This window comes from Stenella coeruleoalba (genome assembly GCF_951394435.1).
Source record: "Stenella coeruleoalba genome assembly, chromosome: 11".
Taxonomy (NCBI): domain Eukaryota; kingdom Metazoa; phylum Chordata; class Mammalia; order Artiodactyla; family Delphinidae; genus Stenella; species Stenella coeruleoalba.
In genome coordinates, this window is record NC_137157.1 from 87,403,193 (window position 1) to 87,429,589 (window position 26,397).

General features: G+C 38.4%; 1 protein-coding gene across 1 annotated transcript in view; it reads right to left on the bottom strand.

Annotated features, from left to right (window-relative positions):
* The window catches only part of PIK3C2G (phosphatidylinositol-4-phosphate 3-kinase catalytic subunit type 2 gamma), a 390,888-nt gene that overhangs the window by 19,916 nt on the left and 344,575 nt on the right, over positions 1-26,397 (bottom strand). The window contains exon 31 of the mRNA XM_079938052.1: positions 14,374-14,468. Within this exon, the coding sequence (XP_079794178.1) occupies positions 14,374-14,468 (95 nt within the window). The remainder of the gene's footprint in view (positions 1-14,373; positions 14,469-26,397) is intronic.

Genomic DNA, 26,397 nt, shown 5'->3' on the forward strand with positions numbered 1-26,397 from the left:
GTTTTTTCTTTGTTGGGAGGTTTTTAATTACTTATGCGATCTCCTTACTTACTAGTGGTCTGTTAAGATATTCTGTTTCTTCATGATTCAGTCTTGGTAGGTTGTATATTTCTAGAAATTTATTCATTTCCTCTACGTTGTTCAATTTGTTGGTGTATAATTTTCATAATTTCTGATTATGCATTTCTTTGGTATCACTTTAATCTCTCTCTTCTTTCATTTCTGATTTTATTTGAGTCTCTCTCTTTTTTTTTAGTCTAGGCAAACGTTTGTCAGTTTAATTTATCTTTTCAAAAAACCAGCTCTTAGTTTCATTGATCGTTTCTATTATTTTCTCCTCTTTATTTATCTCTGCTTTGATCTTTGTTATTTCTTCCTTTCTGCTAACTCTGGGTTTAGTTTGTTCTTCTGTTGAGATGTAGAGTTAGGTTGTTCATTTGAGATCTTCTTTTTAAAAAATATTTTATACCCATGTGGCTGGAAGAGATTGTTGGTATGAAGTCTATCTTCTTAAATTTGCTGAGGTTTTTTTTTGTGTGTGTGAAATATAATATGTTCTATCCTGGATTATGTTCTGTGTTTGCTTGAAAAGAATGTGTATTCTGCTGCTGTTGGATGGAATATTCTGTATATATATGTCTGTTAGGTATATTTGACCTAAAGTATGGTTTAAACCCAAGATTTTCATATTGATTTTCTTTCTAGATGATCTATGCATTGTTGTAAGTGGGGTATTGAAGTCCATACTATTATTATATTGTTGTCTATTTCTCCCTTCAGATGTTAGTATTTGCTTAATATATTTTGGTGCCCCGATGTTGGGTGTGTATATATTTATGTTTCTTATACCTTCTTTATCCCTTTATCATTATATAATGAAATTGTCTCTTGTTACCATTTTTTGGCTTAAAGTCTATTTTGTCTGATAAAACTACCTCACTTTCTTTTGGTTTCCAATTACATGGAATATCTTCTTTCATCACTTTACTTTGAGCTTATGTGTGTCCTTAAAGCTGAAAGTGTCTTATAGGTGGCATATAGTTGGATCATGGTTCATTTTTTTTTTACCAACCAGCCATTCTATGTCTTTTGATTGGATAATTCAGTCAATTTGCATGAAGAGTAATTACTGATAGGTAAGGACTTACCCATGTCATCTTACTGTTTTCTTGCTGTTCTCATGTTCCCTTTTTCCTCTCTTCCTCTCTTGCAGTCTTCTTTTGTAAACTGATGATTTTCTGTAGTGGTATGCTTTGATTCCTTTATCTTTATCCTTTGTGAATCTACTGTAGGTTTTTGCTTTGTGGTTACCATGAGGCTTACAAAAAACATCTTATAGATATAATAATCTATTTATGCTGATAGCTTTACTTCAATCATATACAAAAACTCTACCCCTTTATTCCCCCCATTTTATGTTATTAAAGTCACAATTTACCTCTTTTTATGTTGTTTGTTCATTAACAGGTTATTGTAGCTATACTTATTTTTAGTACTCTTGTCCTTTAACCTTTATACTAGAATTAAGTGGTTAACACTCTACCATATTATAGTATTAGAGTAATCTAACTTTGACTATATACTTTACCAGGGTTTATACATTTTCATATATACATGTTACCAATTAGTATCTTTTCATTTCAGCTTGAAGAACTCCTTTCAGCATTTCTCATAAGGCAGGTCTAGTGGTGGCAAATTTCTTCAACTTTTGTTTGTCTGGAAAAGTCTTTATCCCTACTTCATTTCTGAAAGACGGGCTTGCCAGGTAAAGTATTCTTGATTGGCATTTATTTTAGTTCAGTACTTTGAATATATCATCTCACTCTCTCCTGGTCTATAAGGTTTTTGCTGAGAAATCTGCTAATAACTCTACGGGGGCTCCCTTGTAAGTTACAAGCGTTTTATCCTCTTGTTGCCTTCAAGATTCTCTCTTTATCTTTGAATTTTGACAGTTTTATTATCATGTGCTCTGGAGAGGATCTCTTTAAAGTTGAGTTTGGTGACCTATGAGCTTCATGAACACGAATATCCAAATCTTCCCTCAGATTTGGGAAGTTACCAGCCATTATTTCTTTAAATATACTTTCTGCTCCCTTTTTCCTCTCTTTTCCTGGAACTTCAATGTATCACATAGGCTTTCTTCACTCTCCTTTTTTTTTTCCCTTTGTTCTCCCCTGACAGGATAATTTCAAAGTTCCTGTCTCCTGTCTCACAGATGCCTTTTCTGCTTGATCCATTCTCCTGGTGATGCTCTCTGTTGTATTTTTCATTTCATTCATCATATTCTTTAGCTATAAAATTTCTGTTTGGTTTCTTTCATAAAAAAATTTCTATGGGGCTTCCCTGATGGCACAGTGGTTGAGAGTCCGCCTGCCGATGCAGGGGACGCGGGTTCGTGCCCCCGTCTGGGAGGATCCCACATGCTGCGGAGCGGCTGGGCCTGTGAGCCATGGCCATTGAGCCTGCGTATCTGGAGCCCGTGCTCTGCAACGGGAGAGGCCACAACAGTGAGAGGCCCACATACTGAAAAAAAAAAAAAAAAATTTCTATCTCCTTGTTAAATTTCTCATTTTGTTCATGTATTATTTTCCTGATCTTTTTGAATTTCTGTGTTTTCTGTAGCTCATCAAATTTCTTTTAAATAGCCATTCTGAATTCTTTCTATCAGGTAAATCACAGATCTTCAGGTCTTTGAGTTCAGTTACTGGAAGATTATTGTCATCCTTGGTGGTGTCTTGTTACTTCTTTGATTTTCATGTTCCTTGAAATTTTGCATTGTTGTCTTCCTATTTAAAGTGGCAGTCACCTCCTCCAGTCTTTACTCTCTGCCCATTTCAATGTATCCAGATTCATAGTTTTTGCTACCACAGTGTTGTGGAACTTCTCTGCATACCTGAAGTTCCACAAAGGCTCTTTTATCCACAGATGATTGTCTAAGACAGTGCTTTCCAGGAGCTCCTGCACCGTAGCTGAGAGGAGCAGGAGTCAGTACACAGCCCACTGCAGGGTCCTCAGCTGGGACTGAGGCCTGTGTGTCTGTTACCTGAAGCATAGGTAGGTGAGACTCCTCCTTGATCCCTTGGTGGATGGTGTTGGGTCTCACTTTTGTCTGTGGATGGATGATGAATTTTTGTTGTTGAGTGGGAGACAAAATGAGGGATGTCTTTTGCCACTATTATGCTGATGTCACTCCTAAAGGGACTTCAGAAAAGTCAGGAAGGAACCAAATTATGAGAACCAATGTCAGGGCCTTAGCTTATGTGTTTTTGTTTGTTTGTTTTCTTAAAGTTAGAATGTAGAATTAAGGGAGATTTTGGATAAAGGATAGAGATTAGGGTACAAGGCTTTCAATAAGAAGAGAGACTGATTAAATAAAATGTACATCACGTGGTGTCCTATACACTGATGGCTGTGTCATCTGGGGAGATGGTGAGTGTCCAGAGCTGTTGAATATTTAGAGCAATAATTCTCAGCAGGAAATCACCTTATTCTTAACTGAGACAGATGTGATGATCAAATATTTGTCACTTGACCATTCTCAGTTTAGTATCAAGTATTGCAGAGAGCAGAATTCACAGAGAAAATCTATTCAATTGTAAATACAGCTTAAACTAAACTGCTGTGGATTGTGGCTGTTTTTCACAGTGACATACACTTAAGCAAACATTTACTTATTTAACAAACATGCATTAAAGGCATAGTATTGTGCTAGCACTATGAGATATACAAAATATATTTCCCACAGCTTTTACAATCAGTAAATTTTCAATACAATTGAAACTACAGGATGAGCCAAGTTGATAAGCTTCAAGAGCTGAGATAAGGCAGTGAATATCAAATGGATGGTATATAGAGTAAATGTAACAGGAGGCCAAAGAAGGAAGGATAACTAGGAACAAGAGTGGCCCAGAAGGTTCAGAGAGAGTGAGAGGTTTGAGCTGAGCCTTGAAGTTGAGTTGGACGTAGAAGGTAAATAGAAGGTAAGCAGAAGTATGATATAGTGAGCTAGAATGACTGATGTGTGTCTAGTCAACAGTGAATGTACCATCTAGAATATAACACAAGTTTTGTACTGTGGATGGTGGATATAAAAGGCAGGTTATAGCTAGACTGCATAGTATCTTAAATATTAGGCTAAAGAATTTTAAATTTACTGAGACTCTATTAAAATTTTTTATTGATATGATTAAAATGGAGTTGTAGGATGTTTTAGGCAGAATAGAGAAGTAGGAAACAAGGAAAGGAATACCACAGGAATCAACCAAAATAATCTATAGATAAATTAACAGAGACTATGGAGTCAAATTTTAACAATAATAAAAGTAAAAGGAAACTAAAATGATTTGTTGATTACATATAGGAGTACTGGAGTAAGTTAAAATATAGAAAATAAATTACAGAGAAGTTTTCATCAAGAGTTACTTGGGGATGGTGCAAGTAGTTCTGAGTGAGAGTTGGTTTTAGTGGAAAGTAGAGGACTATAATTTAGGATTGTTGAGTTTAAAGAGATGTCAAGATATCAGAGTGTAAATGCCTATCAGGCAGTTGGAAATATGTAAATTGAGTTCAGAGAAATATTAAAAGCAGAGACATAAATTTAGGAGTAATTCACATAATCTGTCAAGTTTCAAAACTGAATAAAATTTCTTAGGAAATTAGTTTGAAGAGTTGAAGCCCTGAACACTGTAAAATCTTCACATTTAAGGGCTAAAGATGAAGTCAACATCTATTAAAGCACTATGTACCTTATCTAGTTTAAATTTATAAGTGCTAAGGGAGCCTCAGAAAGAGATTTAGAGAATGTACAGACAGTGAAGTTTTATGGAGAGCCTGAGAATAGAAAAGTTCAAGAAAGAAGAACTAAAGGTGTTGGCTATTGGAAGAGATCAATTACCATTATCATACCAATTATCATAGGTTTATAGAACAATTTATGGTTTGTTTTATTAAGAAATAATTATGGTAATCTTTTTTTTTTTTTTTTTTTTTTGGTGGTACACAGGCCTCTCACTGTTGTGGCCTCTCCTGTTGTGGAGCACAGGCTCCGGATGCACAGGCTCAGAGGCCATGGCTCACGGGCTCAGCCACTCCGCAGCATGTGGGATCTTCCCAGACCGGGGCACGAACCCGTGTCTCCTGCATCGGCAGGTGGACTCTCAACCACTGCGCCACCAGGGAAGCCCAATTGGTAATCTTTGAGGGTTAATGTTTCTTTGGTTAAAAAAAATCATGAAACACAATAAAATATCTATATCTGGCCTGGGTACTCTTCACTATCCATTGCTTTGCATCTTATTCTTTGAAACAGGAAATCAGTGCCATAATGGGCCAACTCTGGAAGAACAATTTTTTATTCATGGAATACAAACCAAATATAATCAATGAGATAATTATTATTAGAAAATTGCCCTTTATCAAGAAACTGATATTTATTTAGATAAAGTGAATCTAGGATGGGGCAGTGACAAATTTCTTTTACAAATCTAGATTTTAAAAAATTGAAAAGAATTGGGATAGTCAGAGAACTTAGCCAAGTTAGTTCAAAAAGATGCACAAGATTGATGGACCAAGACAGCAGAGTAGAAATACCCTAAGCTCACACCCCCTCACAGACACACCAAAATTACCACTATTTACAGAATAACGATCAACAAAAAAGACTGAAACCTACCAGAAAAGATCTTCTACAACCACAATGAGACTGGTAGGAGGGGAGGAGTCACAATATAGGCTCGTCCTATACTCCTGGGTGAGCAATCCACAAACAGGAGAAAATTAACAACTTATAGACCAGAGATGTATCAATATGTTTTCAGAGAGTGATACAATTAATATCACCGTGTGAAGTTGTTAGAGCTTAAAATTGATCAAGGGTTCATTATACAATTTATGATTGTCATTATCATTCACAGTTTGCCCCATTAGGTTTTTGTTCCAAACTTGTGTATATTATAAATTCAAGTTTATTACTGTAAAATTTTCAGAAATGACACATAGCAAACTTTTGAGTGAAGAAGAATTTTTCGGTGAATTTTATGCAGATACTTTCTCTGATTGTCCGAGTGAAATATATACTAGTGTCTCAGAAAATGACAGTTCTTCGGAATATAGTTCTGATTCAGACAATGTGAATATTAGACCCAAAAAAGACAAAAAACCTTAGTGATTGATTCTGATACGGAAAGTGAAAATGAAACTCACAGTGCTGGAGAATGCTCCTTTGCTTCTACAGAAGAGTGGATTGAAGACAACATTTCAGGAAAATTAGATGACTTTACAGATATGTCAGGTGTAACTACTGAATGTAATAATCTGCAACGTGTTAGTGAAATAACAGAATTAATTTTTGGTAACGACTTTTTCGAGTTGGACGCTTCTCAAACAAACTTGTATCCCCGACAGAATAAAAAACCATATAAAAAGTATGATAAGGCTTTAAAGTGGACTAATATAACCAACAGTGACAGGAAGATGTTTCTTGGATTAATAATTTTGATGGGACAAATAAGAAAGTCACACTGGAAAGAATACTGGTCGACTGATCCCTTACTTGAAACACCTATCTTTCCAAAGATTATGACAAGAAGAAGATTCGAACACATAATGAAATTTCTTCACTTTAACGATAACTCGGAAACTCCACTTCCTGCAGACAGAATTTCAAATGTTAAACCTATTTTGGATTATTTTCTACCAAAATTTCAATCTATCTATATACCCAAACAAGAGCTATCACTTGGCGAGGCAATGATAAAGTGGTGAGGATGCCTCAGATTCAAAACCTATAATGCCAGAAAACTTACAAAATATGGAATTTTGGTCAGGATGGTTAGCGAAAGTGAAACAGGATATATATGCAACCTTGAGATTTACACAGGTGAAGGAAAGAAACTGCAAGAAACAATATTATTGGTCCTACAACTTTACCTTGGTTCATGACACCATATTTACTGAGACAATTTTTACAACAGTGTGTCCACATCTGAAATACTGTTGAAAAATAAAACCAGAGATCGTGGGACTATAAGAGAGAATCATGGTCTACCAAACCAATTAAGGAGAAATCCAAAAATCTACGGAGGGGAGAAATGACATTCTTACAGAAGGAAGAAGTGATTCTTCTTATATGGAAAGACAAGAGGCTAGTTCGCATGGTGACAACTATTCATGACGCCTCTATAGCATCTACAGGAAAGGAAGACAGGAGGACTGGCCATCAGATAACTAATCCCACTTGTATATTAGAGTATAATAAATATATGAAAGGAGTTGATCGATCTGATCAATATCTGGCAAACTTCAGTATCCTCTGGAAAACTAGCAAATGGTATAAAAAAGTGGGTTTCTATTTGAGTAATTGTGGTTTATTCAATGCGTTTAAAATTTATTGTAGCCTTAATGCACAGAATAAAATGACTTACATGCAATTTTTGTTAGCAGTAGTTAGAGAATGGGTAACTGACCATCCTGGTGAATGTAGTGGTAGTCCTGCACCTGGTTCTTCTTGTGGTGTTTCTAAAAGAGCCTCCCGCAAAGACCCACCTTGTCGACTATCAGGTAAAATAAAAGAACATATTCTAGAGGGAATAATACCCACAGAACTAAAAGAAAAAAAAAAATTGCCGCCAGAAAAGTGTAGAGTCTGCTCTTCCAGGGGAAAGAGCAGTGAAACACGGTGTATTTGTAATAGATGTTTTGTTCCCCTGCACAGAGGTGCCTGCTATACTGCCTATCACTATCACACTCTAACGAAATATTAGGATGCTTTAGTAAGACATGTACAAAGTTTCAAGTAAATGCATTAAATGCAAAAAAAGGTGGTTGATATTTAATCAAATGCAGGTGTTTTGATATTCACTTAGGTAAAAATCGCCAGCCACAGGTGTTAGTTTCTGCAAAAATCCACCAGTCAATAATGTGTTAAAATTGCAGAACTTCTCCCAAAGGAGTAAGAGGTCTGAGCCCCGCATCAGCTCCCCGGCCTGGGGGTCCTGCATCGGGAAGACAAGCTCCGGAAGGCCAGCAGGCCTTACTTTTGGGAGTCCCAGAGGGCTGAGGGAAATAGACTCTATGCTTAAAGGGCGCATACAAAATCTCACAAGCTCTGGGACCCAGGGCAAAAGTGATTCGAAAGGAGCCTGGGTCAGACCTACCTGCTGATCTAGAAAGTCTCCCAGAGAAGCAGGAGGCAACGGCAGCTCTCCCTGATGACACAGATGCTGGCGGCAGTGGACACTAGTGCTGGCAAGTGCCATTCTGGAATCCTCCCTCTAGCTTATTAGTCTCAGGACCCAGCCCCGCCCCCACTCACAGCCTGTAGGCGCCAGAGCTGGAATGCCTCAGGCCAAGCAACTAACTAGGCAGGGACACAGTCCCACTCACCAGCAGACAGCTGCCTTAAGACCTCCTGAGCCCATAGCCTCCCCTGGACACAGCCCTTCCCACCAGAGGACACAGGAACCAGCCCCACACACCAGTGGGCAGAAACCAACACCAGAATCTTTGGCTCCACCCACCAGCGAGCCTGCACTAGCCTCAGGACCAGCCTCACCCACCAGCAGGTGGACTCTAGCCACAGGACAATGGCAGCTCCGCAGCGTACAAAGCTGGTGCACCCACCAAGGCCAGAACCTGCCCTGGGACCAGCTGGGCCCTGGCCCTGCCAACTAATAGGCCAACAGAAGCTTTGGGACAGCCCAGACCCTGTACCCAACTGTGTCAGGAGGCCTCTCCCCCATTCCCCCACCTCCTTCCCAGCAATCTGACATCAACTCTGGGATTCCTGGGCGCTACAACCAGACTCCAGAAGCCGGCTCTGCTTGCCAGTAGTCCAGCACTAACCCCAGGACCTGGCTTTAGCCATCAGTGAGCCAGCACTAGCCTCAGGGCCCTGGGGTGCTGCAGCTGGCTGCCTTGTGACAGGCCTGGTAAACCAGTGGCTGGCAGCCTCTGCACAAGGCAGGGCCTGGCAACCGACCAGTCTGGGGGCCAACCAAGCCCACCAGACCACCCTCAGTAGTCAGCCCACCACAACAGAAGGATCCACACAGCCCACATAGGGGGCACCCTTAAAACATATTGCTCTGGTGACAAGAGGGGAGTGCACTGCCGGGATGCATAGGACATCTACAAAAAGCCACTTCTCCAAGGTCAGGAAACATAACTAACCTACGAGATACATAGAAATAAAAATGGCAAGTTAGGCAAAATGAGAAATAAAAACGGCAACTTAGGCAAAATGAGGTAGCAGAGGAACATGTTCGAAATGAAGGAACAAGATTAAGCCCCAAAAGAAGCACTAAGTGAAATGGAGATAGATAGTCTACCCAAGAAAGAGTTCAGGGTAATGATTGTAAACATCTTTTAAAGAACTCAGGATAAGAATGAATGCACAGGGCTTCCCTGGTGGTGCAGTGGTTGAGAGTCCACCTGCCGATGCAGGGGACGTGGGTTCGTGCCCCGGTCCGGGAAGATCCCACGTGCCGCGTAGCAGCTAGGCCCGTGAGCCATGGCCGCTGAGCCTGCGCGTCCGGAGCCTGTGCTCCGCAATGGGAGACGCCACAACAGTGAGAGGCCCGCGTACCGCAAAACAAACAAACAAAAAAACCACAAAAAGAAACAAAAGAATGAATGCACAGAGTGAGAAGTTAGAAGTTTTTAAAAGGATACATAGAACATTGTTATTTTTACATGTCGAATATTGCCATCATCTGTGATTTATTTTCACAACCCTCTTTTGTTACCTTCACCAAGTCTATGTGTTGTCTCTTAACCAGTGGGCAACACAAGTCACTTGGTGCTAAGTACAGAACTCCCATTGTATGCACAGTGCCATTTATGGGGTAATTAGCCATGAGAAATGTTTCTCAAAGTGTGTCCATGGACCACTTGTGTCAGAGAACCTTCTGAAATGCTCGTATTTGCGAGCAGGAGAGAAGAAAACAAGTCTAGACGTGAAAGAGTAGTGGAATCCATGAGACCAGGAGAAGACTGTAAAAGGCAGATGTAGAAATTCCAAGCCAAACTACAGAATCACAGTCATTGGGAGTCGCATCCAGGAATGTGGATTTTAAAAACAAGGACCCCCAGACTATACATACATAATAAAATTACAAGAATTCTTTAAAATAAAAAATAAAATGTAATAAAATTTTAACATGTATGTGTGTGTGTGTGTGTGTGTGTGTGTGTTTAGCCTGGGTTCTTGTTGTGTTTGACTAATTCCCTCTCTCTTCTGTTAATTTCCATACAGTAATGATTTTCTGTGATTTTGTGTCTTATGAAAGGATTAAACAGCACTCCATTTGAGATATACCCTGATTTCCCTGACATGACTTGCTCCTCATTTGAAATGACTTATTATTCTGTTACAGAGTAGGAGACTCTCATAATGTGAGCATATTCAATATCAGAAGGAAGTCTGGCATGCTTATTGATTACTTTTAGAGCCTTCTGGAATGGGCTTATTCTGGAGCAGGTAGAAGAAAACAGTCTAGAAATGACACAAAACTAGGGGAATCCATGAGACCAGGAGAGACACTGTAATATATAGAGAGACATTGCAGAAGTCAATGGAAGAGATCATTTTAAAGTGGGCTACATGGGAAAACACTAGAAAGATTTAAAAACATATTTCAAATCTAAATGATTTTTCTATGTTCCTCTGTTACATAAACTGAAAAATTATTGAAAATAATCTTGGTCAAGCTTCTAAATACCTGCATTACTTTGTCAGTCTCTGTTCACTAGGATAAATCATATCGTGCTGCTTTGAAAGGAAAAAAATTTAGCAATTTTTTTTTAACTTGTAAATTCACAGGAGGGAAGTAATTCTTAGAGAAAGCTTCAAGGATTTAATATAAGATAAACAATTCTTTTCATCAAACTCACTATTAAATATAACAGAACTGCAGGCAGAATAATTCATTTTAATATTAAAACCAAGCACAACTTCTTTAGTCTGATTACTCAAGCATGTGAAAATACTAAAGTCTAAAAAAATAAACAATTAGTTAAAACTTGAAATAAGAAAATATGTTGAGAATTTACAGATAGATTTTTCTGTCATTTACATTATAATGTTATCTCTGTCTTCAGATAAGCAGAAGAAATAAAATAGTCATTTAAGAGATGCTGTGAAAAATGCAAAGCCTGAGAACTTTGCTGTGATGATTTGGGGAAGGTGAAAAAAGTCTTAGTTCTTAGTTGTTCACATTAGAAGTAATTTAACATTCTTTCATTTAACAAAGTATTCATTGAGCATCTACTATATACTTGGCCCTGCTTTAGCCTCCGGGTTTACAGCAATGATACAGGGCAGTGGAGAAAATAAAGTAGGAAAGGAAGTTTGGAAGTGCCAACCAACAGGGGTGGTTTTGCAGTTTTACATATGGGAGTCAGAGAGGACCTCACAGAAAAGGTGACAGTTAAACACAGTTGTTTAGGACATGTGAGATTGAACCATGGAGAATTTGAGTCATGGGCCTGGGAAGAGCAGTCCCAATAAGCTGAGTAGCAGGTACAAATGTCCTGGGGCAGAAACATGCAGAAACATTCAAGGCATAGGAAGAAAATCACTGAGGCTGGAGTGGAGTGATTCAGGGAGTCTGTAGCACAAGGTGAGGTAGGAGAGGTCAAGGGCGTCAATACTTGGCTTTCATTGTAAGTGGTATGAGATTCCTTCCCCAGAGGGATATGAGACAGGAATGACAGGATTTGACTTTTATTCTCAAAGGAGTATTCTGGATGCTAGGTTAGGAAGAGACTAAAAAGATATAAAGGCAGAAGCAGGGAGACCTGTTAAGAGGCTACAGCAGTAATTCCAGTGAGAGATGATGGTAGATTGAACCAACGGTGGTAAGCAGTGGAGGTGAAACATGGTGGGATTCTGGATTTATTCTGAAAGCTGAGCTCCCAGGATTTGCTGATAAGTTTGGTTGTAGTTTGTGAGAGCAGTCAAAAGGACTCTAAGGATTTTAACCTGAGCAATTAGTAGGATGGAGGTGCCATTTAGAGGTGAGACAGGTTGCCAAAGAAGCAGGTTTAGGGGGGTGATAATCAGAAGTCTGATTGGATGTATATTAGATTTATGCTGTCTACTGAATTTCTACTAGAGTTGTTGAGTAATCAGTTGTACATATAATTCTGGATTTTAGGGAGACTTTCAAGCTAGAATTATAAAATATGGAAGAAAAAGACATGTAAGTGGTATTTAAAGCCACAAGCCTGGAAATAAAAAAAGAGGAGTTCCAGGGCTATGTTAAGAGATTGTGGAGGAGAGAAGAACTAGTAGGGAGCATGACTTCATTATTAACAACTTTCCTTCCGAGGGCATTGGCAATGTAAAGGGTCTAGCGGCCCTAAGTGGTTTTCAAATTTTTATAGGATTCACCTGCTCATTTTCCATTTACCTATAACTTGATCTAAATCTTAAACTCTTGCTCTTAGTCACTTACTCCCCACCTTTATGCCTGCATCACACTGGTTTTGAATATACTTATTGGTAGTGCAACTTCATCTGAGTGTAAAGGGCATTTTTGAAAACTGTCAAAAGTAATTTGGGGATTTAGCTGATGAATAAAATGGGTGGCCAAGTTGGTTAATACTGCTTTTGATCAAACATTAGGCATGGCTCTTGAATAGTATCAACAAGTTTACTGTGTGGTTTATATGCAGAGCTAAAAGCAATGTCAACAGGCATGTCCTAAAATGTTTTGAGCAATGACATTACTGAAATACATGTATAGTTTCCCAGAGGACTGTTTTCAATTGACAATTATATATCATACACATATATAAGTTCTGTTAACTTGATTAACACTATTTCTTAATAGTCTATTATTTTATCATGTATATTTATACAGATGCTTAAAGTCCATGAACATGCATACAGCTATAAAAAATATCTAACTTAATCTTCATTTCCCAGCCTAACAATTTCTTAAACAACTGCTATTCTCAGCTAAGCTGATTAACTTATCAAAAGCAATTGAAAATAATTATTTTAATGAAAGTTCTACAAAAACACATTTAATAATATTTGCCCAGCTCTTACAAAAATGGCTGATTGCAAACACTATAGATTTACAAACAATCATCCTTGGGTATCTGGCTAATACTAAATTTGTAAAGGATGCATTCCCTGAAAGTTATGCCAAATATTTGTTCAATGAACAAATATTTATTAAGTTCTAGTGTGTTCCAAATGCATGTCATGTTGAGAAGAGTTTGCTCCTTTAAGTCCTTCAAAGTGCATCCTTAGAGATTTATGTGCATAAAGGAGAGAGCTAAGGTAGTGCTTCTGACTTTCTCCATGTGGAGTCTCCTGGGGAGTTTCACCATGTGGAGGACCTGTTTTGCTAGGCTAGCAAAAGACCAGAGAAATAGGTGAGGCTTAGAGTTACCCTTTTCTGTTTGTTGCACCCAGATTCAGACCTTTAATCAATTACCTTGTGACAAAGAAAGCTCCCTCTCTTACTTAACGACATGGCCCAGTTGCCATCCTTGCCTCTCTGACTCGACCAATCTTCAGGAAGGAATGGGGTATAATAGAGAAAGCAGCTTTTAGTTTTCCTTAGAGGCTAACTACCATTGACGTTCTTGGTTCTGGGGATGCAAAGATGGGGTCCCTGTCATCAAAGAAATTATTACTTTTTGAGGGAAAAGAAATACCCTTGAGCAATTACATCAGAATACGATAACATACTCAATGGCAATCTGTGGGAAAACACTAAGAGCTCCTGGCTTCACAAAGAAGGTGCTGGCACTATTCAAAGAGATGAGTCAGTCTTCCACAAAGCTCAGCGTGATGAGAGAGGGGTAAATTCTCGGGACATAGCTTTTTTTCTTTTGGCTCTTAATACTCTAGGTAGTCCTGCTTTTTTGTTTTTTTTTTGTGGTACGCGGGCCTCTCACTGTTGTGGCCTCTCCCATTGCGGAGCACAGGCTCTGGACGCGCAGGCTCAGCGGCCATGGCTCACGGGCCCAGCCGCTCCGCGGCATGTGGAATCTTCCCGGACCGGGGCACAAACCCGTGTCCCCTGCATCAGCAGGTGGACTCTCAACCACTGCGCCACCAGGGAAGCCCCGGTAGTCCTGCTTTTTCAAAGCTTTTTCACTAGATTTGTCCTGACACTTCATTTTGAATAAAGTCTGGGTTTCATTCTATGACTTGCTCTGTGAAATATTTTATAGCCTTTCCCCCAAGCATCACAATTACACTGAGGCACAATGCTGTACCTGGTTCATTGTTCCTTACTTACACTTGGTGGCTGGCCCCATTTCTCTCACGAACGTTGACATTAATTGCTTAAAGGAAGAAAGTGATTTCTAAACGTAGGTTTACATGTTTCTTATTAGATAAGATAAACTTACAATGTTCTTCACGTGCTTCACAAGTATGGTCAGCTTCGCATCCTCGTATGTTATGACTAACTGCACCTTAGGCTTCTTGTCAGGAAACTTCTCACCTGATGAAACAGTAGAGTTTTAGTGGATTAAATTGGAAGTGGCTGATCACAGGATAAACTGAACATTCAAAGACTAAAGCAGGACCAATGAATAATATGAAAAAGAAACATTCTTCATATGACACTGAAAACATAATACTCTTCAGGAAACTGGGTTGGTTAAGATAGGATTTGTGTCTAATAATCCTGAATCTATTCTACCTCCTCATAGTCTATGTTTTGTTTCAATCGATACCATTATTTTCCCGATTATTAAAGCCTGAGGCCTCAGTGTCATTTTTGGCCGCAATTTTCTCCTCAACATTCAGTATGAGCTTAAAGTATTAGGGAACATAGGAGTTGAAAGTGTTGGCTTTAGAAGTCAGTGAGTCTGGGGTGCAGGTCCCAGCACTATACTAAAGACTGTGACTAAGTTAATCGACTTCTGTAAAATGGAGATAATAGTCATCTACTTCAGGACAGTTGAGATGATCTCAGTGAATGTTTGCAATCACTCCATATATTTACACTCAGCTCTTCCTTTCCAGTTCTGCTGTGCCTAGTGCAGATGCATATGGATCTTTTGCCTGAACTACTAGAACATTCTCTTCCCCTCCTCCAGAACCCAAATGTATTTGTACACAATTACCAGTATAATCTTCCTAGGGCAACTTTTATAAAATTACTCTTCGATCAAAGTACTGTTCATAGCTTTCCATAGCTTATGAAAAAGTCTGAATTTTTCAGCTTTGTATTACTGCTTCTTATTGAATCTTATTTCCCATTCTTATTATTTCATACTGCAGTCTGTATGTTCAGTTCTACAGACATGCTCTGCTATTTCCTTGCAGACATTGCTCATATTATTCCCTTTATTTAAAATGATCTCTTCCACCATTTTTGGCTATTGAAATTTTACCTTTCTGCAAGGCCTAATTAAAATGCAAAAGGGTTTCTGTGGTCGCCACCCTCTGAACTCCCCTTAGCACGGCCCTTATCACTTAATATTTATATTGTAATTATTACCTTACATGTCTCAATTTGCTTAGTGGATTACAATCTCCCTTAGGGCTTACTTTTTTCCTATTTCCCCAAGGGATATATAAATCAGTGCTTGCTCCATAAAGTTGCACTAAACGTTTATTTAATGACAAAAGTAATCTCAATTTTCCTTTCAAGTTATATCATTCCAACATTAAAACGAAGGCTTTAGTTTTTTAATTAAAATTTTCCAGATTATAGCCCAAGGATTAAGCATAATTCACAGTTTTCTAATATTTCCCTTGGTAATCTCTGGTTGTATGTTTTCTGAGGGAATTCAGAAAGAAGAAATTTACTACTAATAAGGAATTTGGCAATGTTTTGTTGTGGGCTCACTGGGGTCCACGTTGTTTTCTGATAGTCAGTTTTAGCTCTCTAATCCTAACATTTGAAAATTAAACCTGAGCTTTATGTTTCTTCTCCCAAAGCCTTTTACATGTTTATTAGAATAGTTTACACATTTTAAATAGGTAATATTAATTAATTTTATTGTTAATGTGGATTATTTACATTGAAATAGTTAAAATTCACATCGAGTGTTTCTTACAACTGAAATGGTAATTACGTAAATATAATAAAAAAATTCTTCCTTAAAATATCTTGATTATGATGACTGAGTGACGCTGTGAGTTTGAGAAACTACGAGATAATTTTGACTGTAGTACTTGGGTAAATTGTATTTCATAATACAAAAATGTAGTTGAACTTTTGGTATGAGTATGCTAAAAATGCTGATACTTTTTGATGCACAATGAACATAATTTTTGAATTAAAGAGTGCAAGGATTATTAATTAGAAACTTAATGTGTTTAATTAGGGGAGCTTTAATTCAGACAGGAAATTAGCATAAATTTATGGGTGAGTGTCTAAATATAATCATGCAACTGTTACTTGAATTGACTGAAGATGATATTCCACCCTAAACCTTTCATGCAAGATTAGTAATCACAGTATCCATCAAAACATGTCAGACTTTAGAACCCACTGAAAATACAGGCCACTCGGAAGTCTTAGTAGTCAATGTAGTAATAGCAGAGGTACTTAGGATTTTTAGAATTCTTATTGTGTGCCAAATGTTGAGCTAACAGTTTCACGTACATAAACTCACTAAATCCCCACAGCAAACCTACAAAGTTTGTGTTACCTCCATTTTACCCATGAGGAAACTGAGGTATTTTGGTCCAAGTTTAGGCAGGGTCAAATGATCTCTAAAGACTATGTTTTTGAACATCATGCTGTAAGGGGCAACAAGGGGTCAATAACCTAAGGGAAAGAATTTAAACGAAGAGCCCAGAGAGGGAGACTTTTGAGAATAGCTTCACAGGGACTAGAAGATGCTAGAATATCTTGATTTTTCTGCTTCAAGTGATTCTGGGGGATCTAATCATGCTTAATCTAACCATTTATAGTAACCCCAAGAACTGTTAAAATATTATTGGTCCAAAGAATGACTGTGTTGAAACGCTTGAATGCATGGCACTACAGCAGCTAATACGGGCTTAATTATGCATAATGTGTCCATTAATGTTAAAAAATACCATTTCAAAATTTAACTTCCTTTCAGATATAATATATTCATATGATTCAAAAATGAAAATTTATTTTTAAAGTATACAGTAAAAAGCCTTCCTCCCATTCCTAACACCTATTCACCCAGTCCTCCCATTATTATCATTTTTTAAACATTTTTATTGGAGTATAATTGCTTTACAATGGTGTGTTTCTGCTTTATAACAAAGTGAATCAGCTATACATATACATATATCCTCATATCTCCTCCCTCTTGCGTCTCCCTCCCACCCTCCCTATCCCACCTCTCTAGGTGGACACACATCACTGAGCTGATCTCCCTGTGCAATGTGGCTGCTTCCCACTAGCTAGCTATTTTACATTTGGTAGTGTATATATGTCCATGCCACTCTCTCACCTTGTCGCAGCTTACCCTTCCCCCTCCCTATGTCCTCAAGTCCATTCTCTACGTCTGCATCTTTATTCCTGTCCTGCCCCTAGGTTCTTCAGAACCATTTTCTTTTTTTGGATTCCATATACATGTGTTAGCATACGGTATTTGTTTTTCTCTTTCTGACTTACTTCACTCTGTATGACAGACTCTAGGTCCATCCACCTCACCACAAATAACTCAATTTCGTTTCTTTTTATGGCTGAGTAATATTCTATTGTATATATGTGCCAAATTTTCTTTATCCATTCAGCTGTCAATGGACACTTAGGTTGCTTCCATGTCCTGGCTATTGTAAATAGAGCTGTAATAAACACTGTGGTACATAACTTTTTTTTTCACATCTTTATTGGACTATAATTGCTTTACAATGGTGTGTTAGTTTCGGCTTTATAAAAAAGTGAATCAGCTATGCATATACATATATCCCCATATCTCCTCCCTTTTCTGTCTCCCTCCCACCCGCCCTATACCACCCCTCTAAGTGGACACAAAGCACCGAACTGATCTCCCAGTGCTATGTGGCTGCTTCCACTAGCTATCTATTTTACATTTGGCATGAATCTTTTGAATTATGGTTTCCTCAGATATATGTCCAGTAGTGGGATTGCTGGGTTGTATGGTAGTTCTATTTTTAGTTTTTTAAGGAACCTCCATACTGTTCTCCATAGTGGCTGTATCAAGTTACATTCCCACCAACAGGGCAAGAGAGTTCCCTTTTCTCCATACCCTCTCCAGCATTTATTGTTTGTAGATTTTTTGATGATGGCCATTCTGACTGGTGTGAGGTGATACCTCGTAGTTTTGATTTGCACTTTTCTAATGATTAGTGATGTTGAGCATCCTTTCATGTGTTTGTTGGCAATCTGTATGTCTTTTTGGAGAAATTTCTATTTAGGTCTTCTGCCCATTTTTGGATTTGGTTGTTTGATTTTTTGATATTGAGCTGCATGAGATGCTTGTAAATTCTGGAGATTAATCCTTTGTCAGTTGCTTCGTTTGCAAATATTTTCTCCCATTCTGAGGGATGTCTTTTGGTCTTGTTTATGGTTTCCTTTGCTGTGCAAAAGCTTTGAAGTTTCATTAGGTCCCATTTGTTTATTTTTGTTTTTATTTCCATTTCTCTAGGAGGTGGGTCAAAAAGGGTCTTGCTGTGATTTATGTCATAGAGTGTTCTGCCTATGTTTTCCTCTAAGAGTTTTATAGTGCATGGCCTTACAGTCAGGCCTTTAATCCATTTTGAGTTTATTTTTGTGCATGGTGTTACAGAGTGTTCTAATTTCATTCTTTTACATGTAGCTGTCCAGTTTTCCCAGCACCACTTATTGAAGAGACTGTCCTTTCTCCATTTTATATCCTTCCCTCTATCAAAAATAAGGGCAACGAAATGTGCATTCCATTATCTATATTTCTGTTTTTGTGCCAGTACCATACTGTCTTGATTACTGTAGATTTGTAGTATAAGCTGAAGTCTAGGAGCCTGATTCCTTCAACTCCGTTTTTCTTTCTCAAGATTGCTTTGGCTATTCGGGGTCTTTTGTGTTTCCATACAAATTGTGAATTTTTTTGTCTAGTTCTGTGAAAAATGACATTGGTAGTTTGATAGGGATTGCACTGAATCTGTAGATTGCTTTGGGTAGTATAGTCATTTTCACAATGTTGATTCTTCCAATCCAAGAACATGGTATATCTCTCCAACTGTTTGTAAAATCTTTAATTTCTTTCATCAGTGTCATAGTTTTCTGCATACAGGTCTTTTGTCTCCTTAGGTAGGTTTTTCATAGGTATTTCATTCTTTTTGTTGCAATGGTAAATGGGAGTGTTTCCTTAATTTCTCTTTCAGATTGTTCATCATTAGTGTATAGGAATGCAAGAGATTTCTGTGCATTAGTTTTGTATCCTGCTACTTTACCAAATTCATTGATTAGCTCTAGTAGTTTTCTGGTAGCATCTTTAGGATTCTCTATGTATAGTATCATGTCATATGCAAATAGTGACAGCTTTACTTCTTTTCTGATTTGGATTCCTTTGATTTCTTTTTCTTCTCTCATTGCTGTGCCTAAAACTTCCAAAATTATGTTGAATAATAGTGGTGAGAGTGGACAAGCTTGTCTTGTTCCTGATCTTAGAGGAAATGGTTTCAGTTTTTCACCATTGAGAACGATGTTGGCTGTGTGTGTGTCATATATGGCCTTTGTTATGTTGAGGTAAGTTCCGTCTAAGCCTACTTTCTGGAGGGTTTTTATCATAAATGGGTGTTGAATTTTGTCCAAAGCTCTTTCTGCATCTATTGAGATGATCATATGTTTTTCTCCTTCAATTTGTTAATATGTTTTATCACATTGATTGATTTGCATATATTGAAGAATCCTTGCATTCCTGGGATAAAACCCACTTGATCATGGTGTATGATCCTTTTAATGAGCTGGTGGATTCTGTTTGCTAGTATTTTGTTGAGAATTTTTGCATCTATGTTCATCAGTGATATCAGCCTGTAGTTTTCTTTCTTTGTGACATCTTTGTCTTGTTTTGGTGTCAGGGTGATGGTGGCCTCATAGAATGAGTTTGGGAGTGTTCCTCCCTCTGCTATATTTTGGAAGAGTTTGAGAAGGATAGGTGTTAGCTCTTCTCTAAATGTTTGATAGAATTCACCTGTGAAGCCATCTGGTACTGGGCTTTTGTTTGTTGGAAGATTTTTAATCACAGTCTCAATTTCAGTGCTTGTGATTGGTCTGTTTATATTTTCTGTTTCTTCCTGGCTCAGTCTTGGAAGGTTGTGCTTTTCTAAGAATTTGTCCATTTCTCACATGTCCATTTTATTGGCATATAGTTGCTTGTAGTAATCTCTCATGATCCTTTGTATTTCTGCAGTGTCAGTTGTTACTTCTCCTTTTCTATTGATTTGAGTCTTCTCCCTTTTTTTCTTTGTGAGTTGGCTAATTGTTTATCAATTTTGTTTATCTTCTCAAAGAACCAGCTTTTAGTTTCACTGATCTTTGCTGTTGTTTCCTTCATTTCTTTCTGATCTGATCTTCATGATTTCTTTCCTTCTGCTAACTTTGGGGTTTTTTTATTCTTCTTTCTCAATAGCTTTAGGTGTAAGGTTAGGTTGTTTATTTGAGATGTTTCTTGTTTCTTGAGGTAGCATTGTATTGCTATAAACTTCCCTCTTAGAACTGCTTTTGCTGCATCCCATAGGTTTTGGGTCATCGTGTTTTCATTGTCGTGTGTTTCTAGGTATTTTTGATTTCCTCTTTGATATCTTCCATGATCTCTTGGTTATTTAGTAGCATATTGTTTAGCCTCCATGGGTTTGTATTTTTTACAGTTTTTTTCATGTAATTGATATCTAGTCTCATAGCATTGTGGTTGGAAAAGATACTTGAAACGATTTCAATTTTCTTAAATTTAGCAAGGCTTGATTTGTGACCCACGATATGTTCTATCCTGGAGAATGTTCCATGAGCACTAGAAAAGAAAGTGTATTCTGTTGTTTTTGGATGGAATGTCCTATAAATATCAATTAAGTTCATCTGGGTTAATGTGTCATTTAAAGCTTGTGTTTCCTTAATTACTTTCATTTTGGATGATCTATCCATTGGCGAAAGGGGGTGTTAAAGTCCACTACTAGTATTGTGTTACTGTTGATTTCCCCTTTTATGGCTGTTAGCATTTGCCTTAGGTATTGAGGTGCTCCTATGATGGGTGCATAAATATTTACAATTGTTATATCTTCTTCTTGGATTGATCCCTTGATCATTACGTAGTGTCCTTCTTTGTCTATTGTAATAGTCTTTATTTAAAGTCTATTTTGTCTGATATGAGAACTGCTATTCCAGCTTTCTTTTGATTTCCATTTGCATGTAATATCTTCTTTCTTCCCCTCACTTTCAGTCTGTATGTGTTCCTAGGTCTGAAGTGCGTCTCTTGTAGACAGCATATATATGGGTCTTGTTTTTGTATCCATTCAGCCAGTCTATGTCTTTTGGTTGGAGCATTTAACCATTTACATTTAAGATAGTTATCAATATATATGTTCCTGTTACCATTTCTTAATTGTTTTTGGTTTGTTATTGTAGGTCTCTTCCTTCTCTTGTGTTTCCTGCCTAGAGAATTTCCTTTAGCATTTGTTGTAAAGCTGGTTTGTAGGTGCTGAATTCTCTTAGCTTTTGCTTGTCTGTAAAGGTTTTAATTTCTCCATCAAATCTAAATGAGATCCTTGCTGGGTAGAGTAATCTTGGTTGTAGGTTTTTCCCTTTCATCACTTTAAATATGTCCTGCCAGTCCCTTCTGGCTTGCAGAGTTTCTGCTGAAAGATCAGCTGTTAACCTTATGGGGGTTCCCTTGTGTGTTATTTGTTGTTTTTCCCTTGCTGCTTTTAATTTTTTCTTTGTATTTAATTTTTGATAGTTTAATTAGTATGTGTCTTGGCATGTTTCTCTTTGGATTTATCCTGTATGGGACTCTCTGTGCTTCCTGGACTTCATTGACTATTTTCTTTCCCATATTAGGGAAGTTTTCAACTATAATCTCTTCATATATTTTCTCAGTCCCTTTTTCTCTTCTTCTTCTGGGACCCCTATATTTCGAACGTTGTTGCGTTTAATGTTGTCCCAGAGCACTCTGAGATTGTCCTCAATTCTTTTCATTCTTTCTTCTTTATTCTGCTCTGCAGTGGTTATTTCCACTATTTTATCTTTCGGGTCACTTATCCATTCTTCTGCCTCAGTTATTCTGCTATTGATTCCTTCTAGAGAATTTTTAATTTCACTTATTGTGTTGTTCATCATTGTTTGTTTGCTCTTTAGTTCTTCTAGGTCCTTATTAAATGTTTCTTGTATTTTCTCCATTCTATTTCCAAGATTTTGGATTATCGTTACTGTCATTACTCTGAATTCTTTTTCAGGTAGACTGCCTATTTCCTCTTCATTTGTTTGGTGTGGTGGGTTTTTGCTTTGCTCCTTCATCTGCTGCGTATTTCTCTGTCTTCTCATTTTGCTTAACTTACTGTGTTTGGGGTCTCCTTTTTGCTGGCTGCAGGTTCGTAGTTCCCATTGTTGTTGGTGTCTGCCCCCAGTGGCTAAGGTTGGTTTAGTGGGTTGTGTAGGCTTCCTGGTAGAGAGGACTGGTGCCTGTGTTCTGGTGGATAAGGCTGGATCTTGTCTTTCTGGTGGGCAGGACCACGCCTGGTTGTGTGTTTTGGGGTGTCTGTGACCTCATTATGATTTTAGGCACCCTCTCTGGTAAAGGGTGGGGTTGTGTTCCTCTGTTGCCAGTTGTTTGGCATAGGGTGTCCCGCACTGTTGCTTGCTGGTCTTTGAGTGGAGCTGGGTCTTAGTGTTGAGATGGAGATCTCTGGGAGATCTTTCACCATTTGATATTACATGGAGCCAGGAGGTCTCTGGTGGACCAATGTTCTGAACTCAGCTCTCCTACCTCAGAGGCACAGGCCTGACACCTGCCCAGAGCACCAAGACTCTGTCAGCCACACAGCCAGGTATGTGGGGAGTTTCTTGCCTTTTGGGAAGTCTGAGGTCTTCTGCCAGTGTTCAGTCAGTGTTCTGTAGGAGTTGTTCCACATGTAGGTGTGTTTCTGATGTATTTGTGGGGAGGACGTGATCTCCACGCCTTACTCCTCCGCCATTTGAAGGTCTGCCTCCCCATTATTATTTTATTCGTTTTCCATATATTTCTCCAGATGGACACATATTCTTCCAGAATTTCTCCATATAAGTAAATATGAATAAGTATTTTTATTCTCACCCCTTTTTCCAAAAAGGAATAGCATATTTACTATTCTACACAACAGTCTTGGAGATACTTTCATGTCAATAATACAAAGCTTCTTTATTTTTTAAATATACTTTCACATTATTCCATCATGAGGAAATAGCATAATTTATTTAACACTTTACCCATTGACGGGCAAGTGGGTTGTTCCCAATGCTTTCTAGATGTTACAAACCATGCTGCAGTAAATAGCCTTGAATATGTATCATTTTGTACCTGTGCACAAATACCATAGGATAGATTTCAGCCGCCGAATTGCTGAGTCATAGGGTATTAGCATTTTAATTTTGGTAAACATTCCCAAATTGTCTTCCACGGAGGTTGTACCAATTTGCATTATCACCAGCAGTGTATGAGTGTCTGCTGATTTATAACAATGCTTGTTAATTAAAGTTTTGAATTTTTGCCCATCTGATGAGTTAAAACGGCATCAGTATAGTTGTAATTTGCATTTTTCTTATGAGTGACCTTGAGGATTCTTTCATTTGGTTAAGAGCCACTTGTATTTTTTGTGTGTGTGTGTATTATTTTTTCGTATTCTTTACACAGTTTTCTATTTGGTCATTGGTCTGTTTCTTACCAATTTATAGGCGATGGTTGCATGTTAAATAATCAACCCTTCATATGTGATAAATTGCAAATATTTCCCTCATTTTGTCTCTCATCTTTGCTTTTTTTTTTGCAGTACGTGGGCTTCTCACTGTTATGGCCTCTCCCGTTGCGGAGCACAGGCTCTGGATGCACAGGCTCAGTGGCCATGGCTCATGGGCCCAGCCACTCTGCAGCATGTGGGATCTTCCCGGACCAGGGCACAAACTGGTGTCCCCTGCATCAGCAGGCGGACTCTCAACCACTGCACCACCAAGGAAGCCCTCTTTGCTTTTTTTGAACTTTGCTACAGTGTTTTATATCATGCAGAATTGTTATAGCTTCTGAATTTGTAGTCATAGTTACAGCAGCTCATCCGAAGATTAAAAAGCATTTTTTCCATGTTTTCTTTGTCATATACATGGTTTCATTATTTACATTTAAAATCTTTCACTCATTTGGTATTTATCCTGGCATATGGTGTGAAGTATACTATGCCAACATTATTTGTTGAATTTTCTCTTACTTGTTTGGGCAACTATTAAATTCCTGAATATATCTGACTCTGTTTATGGACATTCCATTATGTTTTACTTGCTCATCTACTTATGCACTGACACCTGCACTGTTTAATTATTGATGCTTTGTAATGAGTTTTTATATCTGATAAAGCTAAACTCACCTCTTTGTTTTGCTAATTTTTCCTGGCTTTTCTTTGTTAATTTTTGTTTATGAACTGTATAATTAGTTTATTTAAATAAAAATAAATCTGTTGGAGATCAGTCAAAATGGTGGAGTAAGAGGATGTGGAGCTCATCTCCCGACATGAACACATCAAAAATACATCTATATGTGGAACAATTCTCACTGAAAACTAATTGGCAGAGGACTCCTGTACAACCAAGGCTGTAAGAAAGATATACATGTAATCAGGTATGAAGGAAAGAAAAGCAATTGGGTTGGGATCTTTGTCCCTGAGAGGGGCCCAGAAGAAAAGGGAGGATTCTTGGGCAGACACCTGCCCTGGGGTCCTATACAGGGACCTTTGTCCCTGAGAGGGGCCCAGAAGAAAAGGGAGGATTCTTGGGCAGACACCAGTCCTGGGGTCCTATACAGGGGAGAAGTGCCCTCTTGGCTGGTTGGAGGACCACTGGAACTAACAGGGGAGCTGTGAGAAGCCTGGATTCTGCTCCTGAGGAGCACATGCATGCTGGCTTGACCCCAAGAAGGGCAGAAAGATCTAGTGATTGCTGGGTTTCCTGCAACCACCTTGGTGCATGCCCCAGCCCAAGTTAAGTGAACACTCCAGCCCCATTCACTTCACATCATGGTGTGGTATTCAATCTGGGGCAACCAATACTGGGGATAAGACACAACTGAGGGATACAGAGACTACGCAGAGCTTGGGCAAGCCTGGGTGGAATGGCAGTGGCCATGATTTGTGCTTACTCAAGAAGCACATCACAAGCAGCCCAGATCTCTGAGAGCAGCCACTCCACCACAGCTCACGCCCTGGTACATGTTGAGAGTCTACACAGGCCCTGCCTGTCCTGTGCTGTGGCTCCACAGTGGAAAGGAGGGTGGTGGAGGCTGGTGACAGTGACTGAGAAGGATGACGAAGACTTGCACCTAAGGCTGCACCTGAGCCGAGTGAGGGAAAAAATTGCAGGTGCCTGCACAGTCAGTGCAGCAGAGACAGCTTGGACCTCTGCTGTGGCCGACACAAGCTGACAGCCTGCGTGGGCCCCCTTGCTTCAACATTCCCTCACTCTGGGGCAAGGGTTCCAGTGTGGGGCTAGGGGAAAACCCACACTTAAAGGCACCTGTCATTTTTTTTCACACTCGACTCCAGCTTTAAGACCCTCCATTTCCAGCCCACCCTCTACCAAGGGGGTAGCTGTCAGCACACCCTGAGGAAAGATGTGATTTGCATCCATGTCAAATCCAGCTCTCCCACTAAAGGTACTGGGCACATACAGTATGTATAGGGATGTTCCCATATAGGGACAGCCCTTCAAGACTGCAACAGGTAACTGTTTCATCTAAATTCATAGAGGCAGAGAAAGTTAAACAAATGAAAAGGCAAAGGAACTGCTCTCAATTGAAACAGCAAGAGAAAACGGTTGAAGAAACAAATAATGAAACAGAAATAAACAATTTACTAGATAAAGAATTCAAAGCATTTGCAATAAAAATGTTAATTGGATTAGGGTAAATACATGTACACAGTGAAAATTTTAACAAGTAACCAGAAAATATTTTTTAAAAAATCAGAAATGAAGAATTCAATAGCTTAAATTAAAAAACACAATAGAAGGAATGAATAGCAGATTAAGTGATACAGAAGAAAGCATTAAGTGATCAATGAAACCAAGACTTAGTTTTTTAAAAAGATAAACAAAATTGATAAACATTTATCCAGGCTCACCAAGAAGGAAAGAGGGAGGACCCAAATAAACAAAATAAGAAATGAAAGAAGAGAAATAACAACTGATACCACAGATTTTAAAAAAATCAAAAGAAAATATTACCAACAGTCATATGCCAACTAATTGGATAACTTAGAAGAAA